Source organism: Canis lupus, chromosome 29, assembly GCF_048164855.1.
Source record: "Canis lupus baileyi chromosome 29, mCanLup2.hap1, whole genome shotgun sequence".
In the NCBI taxonomy this organism is placed as follows: Eukaryota; Metazoa; Chordata; class Mammalia; order Carnivora; family Canidae; genus Canis; species Canis lupus.
The window spans coordinates 26,541,058-26,563,058 of NC_132866.1; the positions used below are offsets into that span (position 1 = coordinate 26,541,058).

Sequence of the window (22,001 nt, forward strand, 5' to 3'; positions counted from 1 at the left end):
TTTATTTATTTATTTATTTAAAGATTTTATTTAAATAAATAAAATCACTGAGCCACCCAGGCATCCCGGCCTTCACATTTAAAATAGAAACATCAAAGTACTAGATTACACCCTACCCAGGGCTGCCACCTCTTGCCTGACATAACTTCCAGCCACCTTGGGGCACACATTCCATGGGAAAAACCATGCAGGGAAGGCATCCTAATCATTCTCCCAAACCTAAGCTCATCCCCTCGGTGGGGAGAGCCTGGGGCTCCTTTTTCTCCAACCTTTCACTGACTCTTGGTCTTGGCTTTGACCTTGGGCACTATATAGGTTTGGTGGAAGAAATGGGCAAAGAGGATGAAATAGGTTGCATATAAGATGAGGGACCAGAAGAAGTGTTCCGCTGTGGTGTGGCATCCCTGTTCCTGTCTCCAGATGTAAGTTAGGATGCTGATAGTGGCTCCCATAAACATCTGCAGGAGCTGCAAGCTGGTGATGAGCATGGGTAACCACGTGGGGGACTTCACTTTGGCAGCCCTCAGAGTGTAGTAGATGTACATGATAGAATGCACACCGTAGTTCATGGTCATGAACCAGCCGCCTGAAGGCACTTTGTTCTTGTATCCAAAGCTTGTGTACACTAGCACTGTGCTGTGGTGGTACCAGTGTACAAAGATGAGTGGCCGCTTACGCAGGATGATGAAGGCCGTGTCTCCTGGGAGATGGGGAGTCATAGCTGGCAAACCATCCAGTGTTGGGCCTGCCCACCATGCTGGATATTGGGGCATGAAGGGAATTCTCAGGGCATGAGAAGGGTCTTTGTGGCAAATAATTTGAAAAGGGGCTTGGATAAGAGGTGTTGTTAGGACTCAGGGGTGGGGAAGGGACTTTCCATGGGATGGGTGAGGTTGGGGGGCGGATGAGGAGGGATGCAGTTAACTGGGCACCAGAGAGACAAAGCCTTGTCACTCACCAAGTTCAATGATCTTGCTGAGAAGAAAGAGGCAGGACCAGAATTTGACTATGGGATTGTTGATGTAGATAGAGAAGCACACAGTTTGCTTTAGACTCCTCCTAAGTAGCAAGGCCCCCATATGGCCCCATGTCCTCACTGCCCCCAGGATACTGAAATGGGACAGAAGAAAAGGGTGTAAGAGTTACCTCCCCAGGCACCAATTCACCCTTCCCCCTTGACCTGGCAGGTCACTCCCCAAACTCCACCACTTTCCCCCTTCCAGCATAATGGGTCACTGCCTCTGAGATCCTGGGGCCAGAACCCAACCAGTAAACTAGAGGAGATGAAGGCTGGGGAAGGACCCGGAAATGCCGGAGGATCGGACTCAAAATTGAATTAGGGACTAGAGTTCTTGGTATAGGAAGAGCCTGGGAGGGGATGGACAACAGGACTGGGGCTATAGAAAGAGTTTGGGAAGGAGGGGCTAAAGAAGTTGTTGGAAGGTCTTGGAAAAGGGTGCTGAGAGTTATTAGAGGCAGGAGAAATTTGTTAAAAGTACACAGACTCCATGGGCACAAGAAGACTCATGAGAGAGAGAAGAAGCTGCCAGTCTGGGGCCTAGGGAAAGGAAAACGGGGTAATATGGGAGGAGGAGGAAGCTGAGAGGGTGCAGGAGCTGAGGGAAGGGGTTAGGAATAGAGTTAGAGGGGGGCACATGGGTGGCTCAGCAGTTGGGCATCTGCCTTTGACTCAGGGCATGATCCCTGGTCAGGGATCGAGTTCCGCATCAGGCTCCTTGCAGGGAACCTACTTCTCCCTCTATGTCTGTGCCTCTCTCTCTGTGTCTCTCATGAGTAAATAAATAAAATCTTAAAACAACAACAACAACAACAAAACGGGAATAGAGTTAGAGGGCAATTTAGGGCATTGACTCAGTTGGGGTTGCTAGAAAGCTTTTAGGAATAGAATGAGGTTCTAGGGTCTACAGCATAGGCAGGGAGTGGAGATTAGGGGGAGGGGGGTGTCTTACCTGAAGACTGCAAGGCAGAAGGACCAAAGGATCAGAGGCCTCTGCAGGTTGAAGCCTTTCCGTGCCTTCATGTAGTTTTGCCCCACAAAGATGAGCAGCAGGTAGACCAGAGCTATGGGGAATGAGGTTGCCCTGGCAGGCAGAAGGCAGAGGGGTTTATAGTGGGTGCTGGTTAGAGGAATGCCCATTCATATCTCAAGGTGAGTGCTCTCGGAGCCCCAGCTCTGCCACTTATTAGACACACAGAGAGAGAGAGGCACACTGAAAAAAAAAAACTTAGTTCTCTGAGCCTCACTTTCCTTATTATAAAAGAGAAATAGCACTCTTCTGACAGTGGGAAGGTATATAAAGGACCTACCACAGTGCAGGGGCTGTGTTCAAGGTTTCTGTGATTCTTGCTCTCAGAGGAATTGTGTGGGTGACAGCTGCTGGTCCATACTTACAACCAACCCAGGGCTCTGATGTAAGAAAAATGTGGCAATAGTTTCTGCCCAGTTGGGTCATGGCAAATTGGCTGGAGCATAAAGTCAGCGACAAGCCCCTCTAAGGAGCTTTAGGGCAAAATCAAAGAGCCTGGGGAAATATTGAAAGAGCTCCCTGTGTCTCCTCCACAGCAGGGACGATGGAGCATTTGGGAAACGTGATATTTGTGAAGGTAGACAGTCCCTGGGCACCAGCACTATGCCCGCAGGCCTGCACACACCACCACAAAGGACAGAGGAGAGTCGTCTACAAGGTGGGTGGGAGTAAGAGCTCAGATCAATCTCTTCCTCATAGATCACTTCTCACTACACTCTTTCCTCTTGGTTTCTATCTCCTACTTTCCTCACCCCATTTTCTTCCTTTCTCCCTCCCTCCGTCCCTCCCTCCCTCCGTTCTCTCTCTCTTTTTCTTCCAGATCTAATCTCTTTGAGATGCCACACCAACTGCATCTTGGACAACAGGGATATGGAGCCAGTACAGGGGAGCTGGATACCTTTGCTCTTTAAGAAAATCATTGCAGGCATTCAGTGTCTCCTCCCCCACCCACCTCCAAATAGCAGTCATCAAGGTCAGGACCCTGGCACAGAGCTTCGCCTTCCCCAGGTCTCACCAGTACTCTTCCAAAAAGGGCCTCATGTCCTGGAACAGCTCGAAGTAGTAAGGCTGCAAGATCTCTATGCCCTCCTCCGAGACATTCATGGCTGTGACAATTCACTCTGCAGAAGTCGACGTCCGGAGCTTTGGGAAGCTGGGCGAGAGGTTAGGGGACGGGACTTTGAGGCTGGACAGAATGCACGCGGGACCCAAGGAACTCCGTGGCCAGGCAAGCGAGGAGCTTCAGATTCAGGCACGTGCGCCGCGCCCAGCCCACCTCCACCGCCGCCGTCACTGTGGTATATGGAGCTGAATTGCAAAGCGCCGGGCCCAGGCGGCGCGCAGCCCCTCCCAACGCCAGGCCGTTATCCAATCTCGACCAAGATACGTCCCTGTCTTGCCCCTGCGCCGCAACTAGCTCTCTGATTGGTCATCCTCAAGGGAGCCTCCCCCTGGTGCTTCTCACACCGCACCCCAAATCCTGTGGTAGGATCCGCCACGCCCACTTTCGCATCCTTTTCTTCCACACCTCCATTCCCACCTGCTTGGCTCAGGCCCTATGGCCTCGCCACTACCGCGACAGACCAGTTGTCCCCCGTACTGCCAACCGTAGCCTTTGCCTCAGTTCGCTTTAATCCCACTACCTGGTAGTGAGATGAGCGTGGAGGTGTCCTCGGCCTCTGATGTGTGCATTCAGAAATTCTGATGTCATGGGACCCCTGGGTGGCTCAGTGGTTTAGCGCCTGCCTTCGGTCCAGGCCTGATCCTGGAGTCCCCTATAGGACTCACTGCGTGGAGCCTGCTTCTTCCTCTGCCTGTGTCTCTGCCTCTCTCTGTGTGTGTCCCCCATGAATAAATAAAATCTGAAAGAAAGAAAAAGAAAGAAGAAAAAGAAAGAAAGAAAGAAAGAAAGAAAGAAAGAAAGAAAGAAAGAAAGAAAGAAAGAAGAAAGAGAGAGAAGAAAGAGAAAGAAAGAAAAAAAGAAAGAAAGAAAGAAAGAAAGAAAGAAAGAAAGAAAGAAAGAAAGAAAGAAAGAGAGAGAAAGAAAATTCCAATGTCAGTTTCCCTACTCCCTGTGACTCTGGGAAACCCAGACTCTGGATGAGAATAAATCCTCGATAGTCCCATCTGCCTTCTTCAGGTCTGTGGTTGTGGGTGGGAAGGAGATGAATTTTTAGATTTTTTTAAAAAAGATTTTACTTATTTCAGAGACGCCTGGGTGGCTCAGTGGTTAAGTGGCTGCCTTCAGTTCAGGGTGTGATCCTGGAGTCCCCAGATCGAGTCCTACATCAGGCTCCTGCATGAAGCCTGCTTCTCCCTCTTCCTATGTCTCTGCCTCTCTCTGTGTGTGTCTCTCATGAATAAATAAAATCTTTTAAAAATAATAAAAATAAATAAGATTTTACTTATTTGAGAGAGAACGAGCAGTAGGGAGGGGCAGATAGAAGCAGACTCCCTGCAGAGCAGGAAACCCTATGCCTAGCTTGATCCCAGGACCTGGAGATCATGACCTGAGCCGAAGGCAGAGGCTTAACCAACAGCCACCCAGGCACCCCAAATTTTAATAAATTTTATTGTCGAGGCTGTTGATGTTGATGTTTGGGGAGATGGTTATCGAGGCTGCTGTGAATTCTTTACAGTTTCCTGAATTCTTGACCTGCTCCAGCTTGAAACCCAGTAATAACCTTGGAGAGGAAATGCAGTCATCTTCTTGGCTTCTGGGATTACTGTCCTCAGGTTTCCTGAAGGTCTTCTACATTTTATGGAAGAGGAGATGCATTGCAGTATCTTACTATTTTCTCCCAGAGTTTGTGCTTATCTAATCAAATCTATTTTTTCCTTGCCTGGGTACCCAGCCCCCTCCCCAAATAAATATTTTAAAACTTTTAAGATCTTACTTGTCTGGGGGATCCCTGGGGGGCTTAGCGGTTTGGTGTCTGCCTTCAGCCCAGGGCATCATCCTGGAGTCCCGGGATCGAGTCCCACATCAGGCTCCCAGCATGGAGCCTGCTTCTCCCTCTGCCTGTGTCTCTGCCTCTCTCTCTCTCTCTTTCTCTCTCTCTCTCATAAATAAATAAATAAAATCTTTTTTTAAAAAAGATCTTAACTTGTCTGTCCTTATGTCTCTCCTAGGCTTTATGAAAGTGAGGGAGAAATACAAGACCTGAAGATAGTTTGAAATAAGATGGAGATTTGCAAAACAAGGGACAAGAGACATAAATATTTATTTATTTATTTATTTATTTAACTTTTATTTTTAAAAATATTTTATTTATTCATTCATGATAGACGAGAGAGAGAGAGAGAGAGAGAGAGAGAGAGGCAAAGACACAAGCAGAGGGAGAAGCAGGCTCCATGCAGGAAGCCTGATGTGGGACTCGATCCCCGGCCCCCAGGATCACGCCCTGGGCTGAAGGCAGGTGCTAAACCACTGAGCTACCCAGGGATCCCTAAAGATATAAATATTTAAAATCGAGATATGGTTATAAATGACTACATGTAATAAGGTGCACAGGCTCCAGAGTCTGAGGAATCTCAGACTCCAATTCTTTGAACCTCAGCCACTGTCCTGGCCACGCTAACTAAGCGACCCTCAAGTGTATCCCCTCAGTCTTGTACTTCATCACCTCTCACCTGGTTGGTTCTTACTACAGCCACTACCTTAGTCATGTTAACTCGTTGCATCACCCCCTTCTCTAATATAGTGCTTCCCTCTCTCCATTGCATTAGAATTGGAGAGGAATTCCCAAACCTGGATGATCCTTGACATTCCTGAGCTCCAATCACAGAGATTCAGACCCAGTAGGTGGTCCCAGACCCTACTTTGGAAACCATCACTTTCTGAACTCTTATCTAAAACTTAAACTGGAAGGGCACCTGCATGGCTCAGTCAGTTAAGCACCTGCCTTTGGCTCAGGTCATGATCCCAAGGTCTTGGCATGGAACCCCACATGGCTCCCTGCTCATTGGGGTGTCTGCTTCTCCCTCTCCCTCTGCATCACCCCCTGATCATGCTCTCTTGCTTGCTCATTCTCTCTATATATAAATAAATAAAATCTTTTTTAAAAAACTAAATTGTATGAAGCTGCTTTCCTGCTGCTTCAGTAGCTCTTGACTGCTCCATATGTAGGCTGACACTCAGAACGTGATTAGTGCATATTTGATGAATCAATGAATAAATATAAGAATGAATACTACAAGAATAATACAATCTAGGTGCTAAAGACCTAGATTCAAATCCAAGCTTCACCATTAAATAGTTACGTCGTTTTAGGCAAGTTATCTAACCTCTTTGAGATGGGCAGTTTTCACCGGTAGAGTAGTCATAGTTGCCTGCTTACCTCACAAGGTTGGGGTCAGTATACAAATCATACAATTTCGAGGAAAGGATATTGTAGATTAGACACATGGAAGTGTCAGGGTGAATAATTCTGAAAGGTTTACAAATGCATATAGCATAGGTATACTTGGTCCTGAGTTTCTCTCAAATGAAGATACTTTCCATTGTCTTTCCCTGTGAAGTTTAATGATTTTATTTTTTTAAAGGTTTTATTTATTTATTCATGAGAGACACAGAGAAAGAGGCAGAGACATAGGCAGAGGGAGAAGCAGACTCCCTGCAAGGAGCCTGATGCGAGACTGATCCCAGGATCCCGGGATCACAACCTGAGTAGAAGACAGGTGCTTAACCAACTGTCTGAGCCACTCAGGCACCCTACCTCTATTTTTTTTTATGATTTATTTATTCATTTGAGAGAGAGTGTGTGCATGCGAGTGGGGAGTGGGGAGGGACAGAAGGAGAGAGAGAATCTCTAGCAGACTTCCGTCTGAGCTCAGAGCCCAGATATGGAGCTCAATCCCAGGACCCTGAGATCATGACCTGAGCCAAAATCAAGACTCTCACGCTTAACTGACTGAGCTACACAGGTATCCCTAAAGGTTTTATTTTTTTTTTAAGATTTTATTTATTTATTCATGAGAGACACAGAGAGATAGGCAGAGACATAGGCAGAAGGAGAAGGGTCTCTGCAGGGAGCCTGATGTGAGACTGATCCCAGGACCCGGGATCCCGCCCTGAGCCAAAGGCAGATGCTCAATTGCTGAGCCACCCAGGCGTCCCCTAAAGATTTTATTTTGAAGTAATCTCTAGACCCAACTTGGGACTAGAAATCACAACCTCAAGATCAAGAGTTGCATGCTCCACCAATTGAGCTAGCCAGGCGGCTCTTATGATTTCTTGAAAAATACATGTTTCCCCCACTAGTCCTTGAGCTCTATAAATGCAGGCAGTATATCTGTTTTGCTCAACATGATTCTCCAACTGGGCGCATACTAGGTACTCAGATAATATTTGCTGCATGACTGATTGGATGGGTGAAATCCTCAGCCTATAAATCTGTGTGACACTCTTTATTTCTCCAGGATAAACACACACCCCAAGCTTATCTGGTCTTTTAGCTCTTGGCCTCAGCTTTCTCATCTGTAAAACAGGGATAATATCTACCTCAGAAGGAGGTTTATAAGGTTCAAATGAGATCATATATGTTAAGGAGCATCATACAATGTAAAGTTTTAAGCAAACATCAGTAATTGCTACCTCCAAAAAAGTGAATTTGTACAAATTGCAATTTCTTTCTAATAAAAGTCAACTAAATTAACTTGAAAGTCATGATCTGGTGACTGGTTGCACAATGTGGAATGTACTTAACACTACTGAATTACACACTTAAAAATGGTTAGGATGGTAAATTCTATGTAACACATATATCTTACTATATTTTTTTTAATTTAAAGGAAAGCTATAAAATGGGAACAGTTTTAAGATAAAGAGTTAATGTGCATACTACATAAAAAGCTTATCCTTAGTCCTATCTCTGAACCTCGGTAAGTGGCTAAAAACACAGATAGGCTCATCTTATAGACTCCAGTGTCTCCAAATCCACCTATCATTAGCTTCTAGAAAGATCTTCCTAAAACACACGTTAGCTCATGTCATTCCTCTTTAAGAAGAAAAAAATTCTCAGGGTAAAGGTCAGAATCCTGAGGTCAGCCCTGACTCTTCCTTTCTTTCTTTTTTAAAAAAGATTTATTTATTTATTCATTCATTCATGATAGACACAGAGAGAGAGAAAGAGAGAGAGAGGCAGAGACAAAGGCAGAGGGAGAAGCAGGCTCCTCACAGGGAATCCGATGAGGGACTCATTCTGGATCCAGGGATCACGTCCTGAGCCAAAGGCAGAAGCCCAACCACTGAGCCACCTAGGCATCCCCTGACTATTCCTTTCTAGCCAATGTATTCATTATCCTTCTGTCCCAGCATTCCACATTTTAGCTTTAAAAAAGCCACATCCTGGACGCCTGGTGGTTCAGTGGTTGAGCATCCGCCTTCGGCTCAAGGCAGATGCCCCCAGTCCAGGGATCGAGTCCTGCCTCAGGTTTCCTGAGAGAAGTCTGCTTCTCCCTTTGTCTATCTCTCTGCCTCTCTCTGTGTGTCTCTCATGAATGAATAAATAAAATCTTTAAAAAAAAGTCACAACCCCATTACACAAGTACTATATTTTATGTTTTTCAACCTGTTTACCTCTCTCCACACTGTTTTATCTCTCCAGACCTCTTCTCACCTGGACAAAGCTTACTCTTTGTTTGGCCTTAGTTCCAAAGTCACTTGACCTGCAAAAGCCTAACCTGCTTCATAGGGAGTCAACACTTTCCTTCTCTGTCTTCCACCCAGAGGACTTTGCCCAAACTACCTGCTGGTATTGTGTTTCTACCAATGGAGTAAAGTTAATTATATATTTTCTATACTACTTGCCTCACCCAACCTATCCCATACGGTCATTTCTGTTAGGGCACTCATCCTTGAGGGAAGCACAAAGCACTTAGCACATAGACGGCACTCAAAATATGTCTGTTGCTTTGAATTGAATAGGCATCTAAAAGGAAATACAAACAGTAAACATACATATATATATTTTAAAGACTCAACTTCCTTAGTAATTATGGAAATGCAGATTAAAGACTATCTGTATAGTATGGTCCCAATTAACTGCCATTAAGCCAAGTAAAAATTAATTACCCAACGCCAGTCAAAGCCTTGGGAAAAGATATATCCATACCTGGCCAGTAGCCAGGTAAATTGACTTAATCCTTCTAAAAGCACACTTAGTAACACTATGCTTTGCTCCAGCTCCCACTAGAAATGTAAAATCCAGTGATACAGGCCAAAAAAAAAAAATCTATATGTACTGAAATGCTTACATCAGCAGGATTTAAAAATAATAGAGATGTGGAACCCACCATTGGATGATTAAATTGTTAAACACTTAACAGTGCAAAACAGCTTACAGCTACCAGAAAATGGAGAAACATCAAACCATGTTTGTAAAATAATGTGAAAGGAAACATTTGAAACTGTATCTATCCTATTATCTCAGTTATCTAAAAGTGATGATGTTTTTAAAGATTGAAATTGAAAAGAAAACTAAAACATGAAATCATTTGATGGAGTGGGTGAGATTACAGGAAAAAAAATCACTAGTATTTTAAATTTTCTTTCGTGGGCGCCTGGGTGGTTCCATTGCTTAAGTGTCTGGCTTCAGCTCAGGTCACGATCTCAGGGCCCTGGATCAGTCCCAAGTCTGGCTCCTTGCTCAGCGGGGAGTCTGCTTCTCCCTCTCCCTCTGCCTGCCACTTCCTCTGCTTGTGCGCTCTGTCTCCTCTCTCTCTCCCTGTCAAATAAATAAATAAATAAATAAATATATCTTTAAAAATAAATAAATAAATATTCTTTCATAATATTTTTAAATTGATGTCACAAGATTTTGGAATGCTACACATCCAGGGGAAAATGATTTTAATGACATAGAAGTGCTCTGGATGGAATATAAAATCTAAAAAATGTAGGATATGAGACTATGTATAGTATGGTCTCAGATTCGTGGAGCAAAACATGGAAGGATGTAGATAGAATATTTGTAAACTTTCTCTAGAGGAAAAAATATGGAAGAAAACTATGCTGAGAACAAACATTGAAAGGAAATGCACCAAAATGCTAACAGTTTATCTGGATGGTGGAATCTGGGTGATTTTAAAATTATGTTTAATTAACCAGTAGATGTTCAAAACTAATAATAGATGATTGAAATTCCTTGGGTTGAAGTCTTTCTTTTCCATGTGTTCTGTCACTAAATTGGCTTTTCTGCTTCTACATTCCCTACTTTCAGATCCTGCTTGTCCACGTCAGATCATCTCCTTTCCTCAGTGTTTTTACTGTCTTGGTCTTGCTCCTTCTTCTTTTTTATTTTATTTATTTATTTGACAGAGAATAAGAGAGAGAGAGCACGAGCAGGAAGAGCAGGCTCCAACCCAGGACCCTGGGATTGTGATCTGAGCTGAAAACAGACTTTTTTTTTAAAGATTTTATTTATTTATTCATGAGAGACACACATAGAGAGGCAGAGACACAGGCAGAGGGAGAAGCAGGCTCCATCCAGGGAGTCCAGGATCCAGGGACTTCAGGATCATGCCCCGGGCTGAAGGGACGTGCTCAATCGCTGAGCCAACCAGGCGCCACCCCCACCCCTTTTTTTTTAAGATTTTGTTTATTTACTCATGAGAGACACAGAGAAAGAGGCAGAGACATAGGCAGAGAGAAAAGCAGGTTCCCCACGGGGAGCCTGATGAGGGACTCGATCCCCAGACTCTGGAATCATGATCTGAGCCAAAGGCAGACAGACACTCAACCACTAAGCCATCCAGGTGCCCCTGAAGACAGACTCTTAACCAACTAAGCTACACAGGCCGCCCCCCCCCGCCCCCACCTTGGTTTTGACTCTACATTTCTTCCTGTGCCTTTGCTTGTTCTTTTTCCCATACTTCTCATGTCTTTAATGCTGTTGTTTCTTAAAGTCCTGCCCTGTCCCTTATTCCTTCTGTGTACTCTCTGTCCTGGCTAACTCCCTTTCATGACTTCACCTGTTACTTCTAGTTGGCTAACCCCAATCTACTTATCTTCTATCTTGACCTCTGTTCTTCCTCATATTTCCAACTTCCCACTGGACTTCTCCACCAGGCTGATCTGAGTTACAGACAGCTCACATTCAAGTGTAGAAACCCAGTTTACTTTCTTCCTAGGCCTATTCTTTTTGCTGACTTCCTGTTTCTAGTTAAAGTCACCACCAGGCTCCCAGGCTCCTAGGCAGGACAGAATACATAATTTGTGAGGCCTAGTGCTAAATTAAAATGTAAGGTCCGGGATGCCTGGGTGGCTCAGCGGTTAAAGTGTCTGCCTTCGGCCCAGGGCATGATCCTGGACTCCCAGGATCAAGTCCCGCGTCGGGGTCCCTGCATGGAGCCTGCTTCTCCCTCGGCCTGTGTCTCTGTGTGTCTCTCATGAATAAATAAATAAAAATAAATAAAATAATAATAAAATAAAATAAATAAAATAAAATAAAATAAAATAAAATAAAATAAAATAAAATAAAATAAAATAAAATAAATGTAAGGTCCCCGGCAGTCCTGGTGGCTCAGCGGTTTGGCGCTGCCTTCAGCCCAGGGTGTGATCCTGGAGGCCCGGGATCAAGTCCCGCGTGGGGCTCCTTGCATGGAGCCTGCTTCTCCCTCTGTCTGTGTCTCTGCCTCTCTGTGTGTGTGTCTCTCGTGAATAAATAAAAAAAATCTTAAAAAAAAATAAAATGTAAGATCCCTTGTTCAAAAGTTTTCAAGACTCTCAAGATGGTGACAGCAGAACACAAAATAGAGTGTAAGGCACTTCCAGGTGCAGGGCCCTGTGTGATTGCACAGGCTGCATACCCATAAGTCAACCTTGTGCCTAGGCTTAACTATGGGGATCCATCTTTGATTCCTCTTTCTCCTTTATCTTGGTTTGGTTGACAGGGTATATAGTGCATCTACTCACAAAAATGGGAAGTAATGGGAGAGGAATATATTTGAATAGCGGGGTGAAAAGGAGATGAGTTCAATTTAGGCCCTATGAATGCAAGGAACATCCAAATCAGAGGATCCAATAACCAGTTGTCTAGAACTCAGGCTGTCAATCTGCCTTCAATACTCGGGGTAGAGGATATCACTGAACTTGGCTGTGGATGAAATTAGTCAGGGAGAGGTCAAGTAGGGCCTTTCAAATTGGGGTCCATAGACCATTTACACTGTCATCTCCAGCTTGTTAAACATAAAGTCTCCTCAGGTCACCCCAGCCTTCTGAACCTGAATATATTTAGAAGTAGGTAGGGCTTGGGAATTATAGTTTCAACCATCTTCCCAGGTGATTCTTTTGCTCATTAGAGTTTCGGAACTATTAATGTGAGTCAGAAGATTGATGAGGCTACAACCCCATAGAACATATCAATGTACAAGGTAGTGGCTTTCATAATTTTTTTAAATTTTTATTTATTTATGATAGTCACAGAGAGAGAGAGAGAGAGAGAGAGGCTGAGACACAGGCAGAGGGAGAAGCAGGCTCCATGCACCAGGAGCCCGACGTGGGATTCAATCCCGGGTCTCCAGGATCGCACCCTGGGCCAAAGGCAGGCGCCAAACCGCTGCGCCACCCAGGGATCCCTAATTTTTTGACTGAGACACACAAGGAGAAATAGATGTTATGTTGTAGCTCCATACATACACATGTATTGGAAACAACATCTTTCAAAACATACATGTCCTTTCCATGTTGTGTCTGATATTTTTATTCCATTGTATTTCATTATTTAAAAATGCCCATCATGGGGCTCCTGGGTGGCTCAGTCAGTTAAGCATTGGACTCTTGATCTCAGCTCAGGTCTTTTTTTTTTTTTTTTTTTCTCTCAGCTCAGGTCTTGATCTCAGGGTTGGGAATTCAAGCCTCCAGGTTGGGCTCCACGCTGAGTGTAGAGACTATTTTTAAAAAAATGCCCATCATGACACATGAATAGGCTGCATCTTGAATTTGAAAAACACCGGTTAAGAAGTTAACAGAGGGAGAGGGTGTTGCTAGGGCCAGGAAAAAAACAAATCTAAACTCTCCACAGGTTCTTCAGGGTCTAAACTACATTTCAAAGCTTCTGAAAGCAAGCCTGCATTTAAGTTATATCTGAAGAACCCTCAGTTCATTTCTTAACTGTTACTGGACAGATGAATTCATGGAAGCCATGATTCCACCAACAGCCCATAGTGACCCCTGCTGTCCAAGCCACCAGCCCATCTCACAAGGAGGCTATGTAAGATGGGGCAGCACCACCAAATGTAGGCACTTAAAGGAAACCCTCCCTCTCTTCCCTTGTTTGCCTTAAGTATCCTAAAGTGACTCTGCCATGTCTCTTTTCTCCAGCATCATCCTCTGCCTCCTATTGCCTTTTTTTTTAATTTTTATTTTTTTATGATAGTCACAGAGAGAGAGAGAGAGAGAGAGAGAGAGAGACACAGGCAGAGGGAGAAGCAGGCTCCATGCACCGGGAGCCCGATGTGGGATTCGATCCCGGGTCCCCAGGATCGCGCCCTGGGCCAAAGGCAGGCGCCAAACCACTGCGCCACCCAGGGATCCCTCCTATTGCCTTTCATCTCAGAACTTACTCTGCATTTGTATGTTGTTTTCTCATTTTCATTCATCTCAAAATATCTTCTAACTCCTCATGTGATCTCTTCTTTGACCCACTGGTTATTTGAGAGCATGTTGTTTAATTTCCACATATTTGTGAATTTTTTAGTTTTCCTTGTTACTGATTTCTAGTTTCTCATTCTATTGTGATAAGAGAAGATACTTTGTATGACTTCAACCTTTAAATTGATTGAGACTTGCTTTGTGGCCTAACATATGGTCTATCCTGGAGAATGTTCTCTCTGCAATTGAGAAAAATATGTATTCTGCTGGTGTTGGATGGACTGTTCTGTATGTCTGATAGGTCTAGTTAATGAACTAGTATAAGTCCAAGTAGTAATACTAGTACAAGTCCTTCCTTTTTTTTTTTTTAAAGATTTATTTATTTATTCATTCAGAGAGAGCAAGAGAGAGGCAGAGACACAGGCAGAGGGAGAAGCAGGCCCCATGCAGGAAGCCCGATGCGGGACTCAATCCCGGGTCTCCAGGATCACACCCCAGGCTGCAGGCAGCACTAAACCGCTGTGCCACCGGGGCTGCCCAAGTCCTTCCTTTTTTAATTGACCTTCTGTTTAGTTGTTCTATCCAAGTTTGAAAATGAGGTATTGAAGTCTCCAAGTATTACTGTAGGACTGTCTATTCTTTTCTTCAATTCTGTTCTTTTTCGCTTCATACATTTTGGAGCTCTGTTGTTAGGTGAATATATGTTTATAATTGTTTTGTCATTTTTGACGGATTGAAACTCTATCTATCTATCTATCTATCTATCTATCTATCTATCTATCTATCTATCATGTCCTTCTTTGTCTTAATAACACTTTTGGACTTAAAGTCTGTTATTAGTATAACTACTCCAGCTTTCTTTTGGTTACCATTTGTATGAAATATCTTTTTTCATCTTTTCACTTTCAAACTATTTTTGTCTTTAGATCTTCCTCTATTTTATTTACTTTAATTTTTTTTCTTTATTTATTTATGATAGTCACAGAGAGAGAGAGAGAGAGGCAGAGACACAGGCAGAGGGAGAAGCAGGCTCCATGCACCGGGAGCCCGACGTGGGATTCGATCCCGGGTCTCCAGGATCGCGCCCTGGGCCAAAGGCAGGCGCCAAACCGCTGCGCCACCCAGGGATCCCAAGATCTTCCTCTATTTTAAAAAGAATTTGGGATCCCTGGGTGGCGCAGTAGTTTGGCGCCTGCCTTTGGCCCAGGGCGCGATCCTGGAGGCCCGGGATCGAGTCCCACATCGGGCTTCCGGTGCATGGAGCCTGCTTCTCCCTCTGCCTATGTCTCTGCCTCTCTCTCTTTCTCTCTCTGTGACTATCATAAATGAATAAAAAAATAAATAAAAATAAAAAGAATTTATTTATTTATTTATTTATTTATTTATTTATTTGAGAGAGAGAGATTGAGCACAAGCAGAGGGAGTGGCAGAGGGAGAGGGGGAAGCAGGCTCCCCGACGACCAGGGAGCCCGACGTGGGGCTGGGTCCCAGGACCCCAGGATCATGACTTGAGTGGAAGGCAGTCGCTTAACCAACTGATCTACCTAGGTGCCCTGGATCTAAAGAGTCTCTTATAGAAGGCATGGAGTTGGATCATTTTAAAATCTATTCTGCCAATGTCTGCAATTTAATTGAAGAGTTTAATCCATTTACATTTAAAGTAATTATTGATAGGGATGCCTGGGTGGCTCAGCAGTTGAGCATCTGCCTTTGGCTTAGGGTGTGATCCTGGAGTTCTGGGATCGAGTTCCGCATGGGGCTGTCTGCATGGAGTCTGCTTCTCCTCCCTCTTCCTGTGTTTCTGCCTCTCTCTCTGTGTCTCTCATGAATGAATATATTTTTTTATTTTTTTAAGATTTTATTTATTCATGAGAGACACAGAGAGAGAGGCAAAGACATAAGCTAAGGGAGAAGCAGGCTCTTATGCAGGAAGCCCAATGTGGGATTCATCCCAGGACTCCAGGATCACACCCTGAGCCAAATGCAGACGCTCAACTGCTGAGCCAACCAGGCATCCCTCTTATGAATGAATAAATAAAATCTTTTTAAAAAATAAAATAATTAAAAAAAATAAAAAATAAAAAAAATAAAATAATTATTGATAAAGAAGAATTTATTTCTGCCATTTGTTATTTATTTTTTATATATATCTTTTTAATCCCCCAATTCCTCCATTACTGCCTTCTTTTATGTTTCATTTTTTTTCTAGTGTACTGTTTTGGTTCTGTTCTCAATTCTTTTTCTGTATTTTTTAAAAATTGTTTTCTTGGTGGTTTCCCTGGGTGTTATAAATAACACATTAGGTTGATAATAATCTAGTACAAATGGATCCAACTTAGTTTTAATAGTACACAAAACTGCTCCTATGTATCTCTGTCTCCCCCTCCTCATCTTATATTGTTATTGTCACAAATTACATCTGAATGGGGACGTCTGGGTGGCTCAGCAGTTGAGCATCTACTTTGGCTCAGGGTCTGATCCCGGGGGTCCAGGGATCAAGTCCCGCATCAGGGTCCCTGTGAGGAGCCTGCTTCTCCCTCTGTCTGTGCCTCTGTCTCTCTCTGTGTGTCTCTTATGAATAAATAAATATAATCTTTTTAAAAAAAATTACATCTGGATGCACTGTGTGCCCATTAACATAGATTTAAAATTACTATCTTATGCATTTGTCTTTTAAATCATATAGGAAGGAAAAAAAGAAGAGTTACAATTCAAAAATATAATACTGGATTTTATATTTACCTATATGTAGATGTGATTACTATTGTTCTTTATTTCTTTGTATGGTACCTAGTTACTGTCTAGTGTTCTCTCATTTCTGTCTGAAATTTCTTATAGGGAGTTTCTTATAGGGCATTTCTTGTAAGGCAGGTCTACTAGTAAAGAACTTCAGCTTTTATTTATCTGGAAATGCCCTAATTTCTCCTATCAAGTAAGATTGAATACATTTATTCATAATGATACTATAAAACCTGTTTTATTGGTCTCTCTTGAAGAATGGTAAGGAATCAGCTCATTATTTTGAAAATTGGCAAAGAAAAAACAATCAGCATCTGTTAATCGTTTTCCTATCCAAACTCAGTATCTCAGAATAACTGAATAGGTGATAAAAGGAAGTTTCTCTCCTTATAGAAATAGTAAACAGAGTAGAAATAATTTCTAGAATGCAAATCAGTAGAAATTAAAACATAACCAGTTGGTAACCCCTAATGAATTAAGAAAAGGCTATCAAGAGCTGATAACATTGCAAAAAGAGACAAGGAAATTGTGTTCCTTATGATAGAAGCACGCAACATCATTGGTAAAGTAGTCTGGCTTTTAAAAAAAGCTTTTAAAAGCAAAAGCTTTTAAAAAAAGCAAAACCTATACAATAACAATGAGACAGAAGAAAGAGAAATTAAGGAGTCAATCCATTGACAATTGCACCCAAAACCGTAAGATACCTAAGAATAAACTTAACCAAAGAGGCAAAGGATCTATACTCAGAAAACTACAGAACACTCATGAAAGAAATTGAGGAAGACACAAAGAAATGGAAAAACATTCCATCCATACTCATGGATTGGAAGAACAAATATTGTTAAATTGTCTATGCTATCTAGAGCAATCTATACATTCAATGCAATCCTTATCAAAACACCACAATTTATTTCACAGAGTTGGAAAAAATAATCCTAAAATTTGTACGGAACCAGAAAAGACCCAAGCAGTGAAAAGAATATTGAAAAAGAAAACCAATGCTGGGGCATCACGATGTCTGACTTCAAGCTGTATTACAAAGCTGTAATCATCAAAATAGTATGATACTGGCACGAAAACAGACACATAGATCAATGGAACAGACTAAAGAACCTAGAATTGGACCCTCAACTCTATGGTCAACTAATCTTCAACAAAGCAGGAAAAAATATAAAATGGAAATAAGACAGTCTCCAACAAATGGTGTTGGGAAAATTCGACAGCCACATGCAGAAGAATGAAACTGGACCATTTTCTCACACCATACACAAAAATAGACCCCAAATGGATGAAGGACCTAAATGTGAGATAGGAGTCCATCAAAATCCTAGAGGAGAACACAGACAACAACTTTTGTGACCTTGGCCACAGCAACTTCTTACTAGACACATCTCCGAAGGCAAAGGCAAAAATGAACTACTGGGACTTCACCAAGATAAAAAGCTTTTGCACAGCAAAGGAAACAGTCAACAAAATCAAAAGACAACTGATAGAATGGGAGAAGATATTTGCAAATGACATATCAGATAAAGGGCTAGTATCCAAAATCTATAAAGAACTTCTCAAAATCAACACCCAAAGAACAAATAATCCAATCAAGAAACAGGCAGAAGAGGGATGCCTGGGTGGCTTAGTGATTCAGCATCTGCCTTTGGCTCAGGTCATGATCTGAGAGTCCTGGGATTAAGTCCCACAACCGGCTCCAAGCAGCAAGCCTGCTTCTCCCTCTGCCCATGTCTCTGCCTCTCTCTGTGTGTCTCTTGTGAATATATAAATAAAATCTTAAAAAAAAATAGGCAGAAGACATGAATATGTCTTCTCCAAAGAAGACACACAAATGGCCAGGGAAATACAAATCAAAATTACAATGAGATACCACCTCATATCAGTTGGAATGGCTAAAATCAATACTTTTCTTTATTGCTTTTGGATTTTTTTTTAAAGATTTATTTATTTATTCATTCAGAGAGAGCGAAGAGAGAGGCAGAGACACAGGCAGAGGGAGAAGCAGGCTCCACACCCGAAGCCCGATGCGGGACTCGATCCTAGGTCCCCAGGATCACACCCCGGGCTGTAGGCGGCGCTAAACCGCTGCGCCACCGGGCTGCCCACCACTGTGCCACCGGGGCTGCCCTGCTTTTGGATTTACTTCTTGCTTAGGAACGTCATGCCTGGGGTGCCTGGGTGGCTCAGTAGGTTAAGTGTCTGCCTTCAGCTCAGGTCATGATCTTGGGGTCCTGGGATTGAGCCCCACATTGGGCTCCCCACTCATCAAGGAGCCTGCTTCTCCCTCTGCCCCTACGCGCTACTCGTGCTATCTTTCTCCCTTGCATGTGCACTCTCTCCCTCTCTCAAATAAATGAAATCTTTAAAAATGTTTAATTTTATTTTATTATTCATGAAATATACAGAGAGAGGCTGAGACATAGGCAGAGAGAGAAGCAGGTTCCCTTCAGGGAGCTCAATGCGAGACTCAATCTCAGAACCCCAAGATCATGACCCGAGCTAAAGGCAGACGCTCAACCACTGAGCCACCCAGGCATCCCTAAAAAGCTTTTTTTTTTTTTTTTTTTTAAAGAAATGTCGGCTGTCTGCTCCTCCCCATTCGACAGACATGCATCTTCTGGTGCAGTGCCAGCCGCGTCTCTGAGACACAATGGTGAAGGTTAGAGTGAATGTATTTGGCCGTATTGGGCGCTGGTCACCAGGGCTGCTTTTAACTCTGGCCAAGTGGATATTGTCGCCATCAATGACCCCTTCATTGACCTCAACTACATAGTGTACATGTTCCAGGATGATTCTACCCATGGAAAATTCCATGGCATGGTCAAGGCTGAGAATGGGAAACTTGTCAGAATTGGAATGTTCATTTCCATCTTCCAGGAGCGAGATCCCACCAACATCAAATGGGGTGATGCTGGTGCTGAGTATGTTGTGGAGTCCACTGGGGTCTTCACCACCATGGAGAAGGCTGGGCTCACTTGAAAGGGAGGGCCAAGAGGGTCATCATCTCTGCTCCTTCTGCTGATGCCCCCCATGTTTGTGATGGGCGTGAACCACTAGAAGTATGACAACTCCCTCAAGATTGTCAGCAATGACTCCTGCACCACCAACTGCTTGGCTCCTCTGGCCAAAGTCATCCATGACCACTTCGGCATCATGAAGGGCCTCATTACCACTGTCCATGCCATCATTGCCACCTAGAAGACTGTGGATGGCCCCTCTGGGAAGCTGTGGCATGATGGCCGAGGGGCTGCCCAGAACATCATCCCTGCTTCCATTGGCACTGCCAAGGCTGTGGGCAGGTCATCCCTGAGCTGAACAGGAAGCTCCTGGCCTTCCGTGTCTCCACCCACAACGTGTCAGTCTGACATGCTGCCTGGAGAAAGCTGCCATATATGACGACATCAAGAAGGTGGTGAAGCAGGCATCAGAGGGCCCCCTCAAGGGCATCCTGGGCTACACTGAGGACCAGATTGTATCCTGTGAGTTCAACAGTAACACCCACTCTTCCACCTTCGACACCGGGGCTGGCATTGCTCTCAATGACCACTCTGTCAAACTCATTTCCTGGTATGACAATGAATTTGGCTACAGCAACCAGGTGGTGGACCTCATGGTCCACATGGCCTCCAAGGAGTAAGAGCCTCCTGGACCACCAGCCCCAGCAAGAACAAGAGGAAGAGAGAGGCCCTCAGCTGCTGGGGAGTCCCTGCTCCAACTTAATCCCCCAACACACTGAGAATCTCCTGACCTCCAATCTACAACCCAGACCCCAAGGAAGGAGAGGGGGTTGGGGAGCCCTACCTTGTCATGTACCATCAATAAAGTATACTGTACCCCCCCAAAAAAAGAAATGCCATGCCTACCCCAAATTTATTTTTAAAATCACAGACTGTTCTTCAATTATATTTATACTTCTAGTATTTCCTGAACTCCCACCTGTAAATGGGATGGAATAAGGACTCTTTTAAAAAATAAAAAGTCAAGTCTCATTATCATATATTACTCCATTCTGATTTTTATTTTTATTTTTTTTATTTTTTTATTTTTTTTTTCCATTCTGATTTTTAAAAAGATTTTATTTATCTATCTATCTATGAGAGACAGAGAGAGAGAGAGAGAGAGAGAGGCAGAGACACAGGCAGAGGGAGAAGCAGGCTCCATCCAGGGAGCCTGACGTGGGACTCGATCCCAGCACTCCAGGATTGCACCCTGGGCTGAAAGCAGGTGCTAAACCATTGAGCCACCCAGGGATTCCCCCACCCACATTCTGATTTTAAAATGGCACCTTTGGAGTGCCTGGGTCATGCAGTTGGTTAAACATATGACTCTTGATTTTGGCTCAGGTCATGATCTTAGGGTGGTGAGATCAGCTGCATGTCTGGTTCTATGCTCAGTGCAGAGTCTACTTGAGATCCTCTCTGCCTCGCCCTCCGCCTCTCCCAGCTTTTGCTGTTTCTCTGTCTCTTTTTCTCTCAAATAAATACATATTAAAAAAAATAAAATGCCACCTTTATTGTAAACTAAATATCCATAGTCACATGAACCTTTTTCTAGACTCTGTATAGTTTTTCTGAAAAGTTTTGTGTGTGTGACAATAAAATATGTTTAAATTACCATAGCTTTAGAGGTAGTTTTGATATCTAGTAGGACCCATTCATCTTCATGGTTCTTTTCCAAGTTATGTTTGTTCTCTTCTTAAATAAATAAATCTTTTTTTTTAAGATATTTATTCATTTGAGAGAGTGTGTGTGTACGAGCAGGGGGAGCAGCAGAGGGAGAAGAAATAGGTTTCATGCTGAGCTGGGAGACCAATGCAGGGCTTGATCCCAGGACCCTGAGATCATGACCTGAGCCAGAAGCAGTCACTTAACCGACTGAGCCACCCAGGCACCCCTAAATGAATAAAATCTTAAAAAAAATAAGAAGAATAAAGCAAACTGGAACTCTAATACATTGTAGGTGAGATTGCAACATGGTATGGAACTTGGGAAACAGCTTGGCAGTGTCATAAAGTTAAACATACACTTACCTTATAACCCAGTAATCTCACTCTTAGATATTTACCCAAGAACAAATGTGGATATATGCCTACACAAAGACTGATATGCAAATAGCTGTGTTCATGAAAAAACACAAACTGGAACAAACTAAATGTCTTATCAACTGGCAACTGAATAAACAATTTCTTTATTATGGAAAACTATCCTGCATTAAAAAGAAGTGAGATAATTGATATATTCAACAACGTGAATGAATCTTAAAAACTTCATGCTAGGAGCACCTGGCTGGCTCAGTTGGCAGAGCATGTGACTCTTGATCTCAAGGTTGGAGTTAGAGCACCATGGTGGGAGTAGAGATTACTTAAAAAAATTAAACCTTAAAAAAAGCGGGGGCGGCACCTGCGTGCTCAGTTGGTTAAACATCTGCCTTCCAGGTCATGATCCTGGAGTCCTGGGATAGCCCCACATCGGGCTCCCTGCTCAGCAGAATCTGCTTCCCCCTCTCCCACTGCCACTGCTCCCTGTTTTCAAACAAATAAAATCTTTTTTAGAAAAAGAAGAGAAATATTAAGCTAATTGAAAGAAGTCAAACACAAAAGACTACATATTGTGATG

General features: G+C 43.4%; 1 protein-coding gene and 1 pseudogene across 2 annotated transcripts; one reads left to right on the top strand and one right to left on the bottom strand.

Moving 5' to 3' along the window:
* ELOVL3 (ELOVL fatty acid elongase 3) lies at nt 1–3,900 on the bottom strand. 2 transcript variants are annotated; one of them, XM_072805561.1, is made up of 4 exons: nt 3,064–3,900; nt 1,971–2,102; nt 959–1,110; nt 1–700 (listed from the first exon to the last, which is right to left on the bottom strand). In XM_072805561.1, the coding sequence occupies exons 1-4, from the start codon at nt 3,150–3,152 to the stop codon at nt 273–275; spliced, it is 801 nt and encodes a 266-aa protein (XP_072661662.1). In that variant the 5' UTR covers nt 3,153–3,900; the 3' UTR covers nt 1–272. The 2 variants fall into 2 exon arrangements, with proteins under 2 accessions (XP_072661662.1, XP_072661663.1); XM_072805562.1 differs by having other exon boundaries at nt 3,001–3,900.
* LOC140620629 (vacuolar-sorting protein SNF8 pseudogene) overlaps nt 3,151–22,001 on the top strand; it is a 27,315-nt pseudogene continuing 8,464 nt past the window's right edge.

Bases quoted from the DNA above. Each gene is read 5' to 3' on its own strand.
- ELOVL3 (XM_072805561.1), bottom strand. From the start codon at position 3,152: ATGAATGTCTCGGAGGAGGGCATAGAGATCTTGCAGCCTTACTACTTC. The intron at 1,111-1,970 runs GTAAGACACCCC...GTCCCATTTCAG, and splicing joins TTCTGCCTTGCAGTCTTCAG to TATCCTGGGGGCAGTGAGGA. The intron at 701-958 runs GTGAGTGACAAG...CCCATCTCCCAG, and splicing joins CAGCAAGATCATTGAACTTG to GAGACACGGCCTTCATCATC.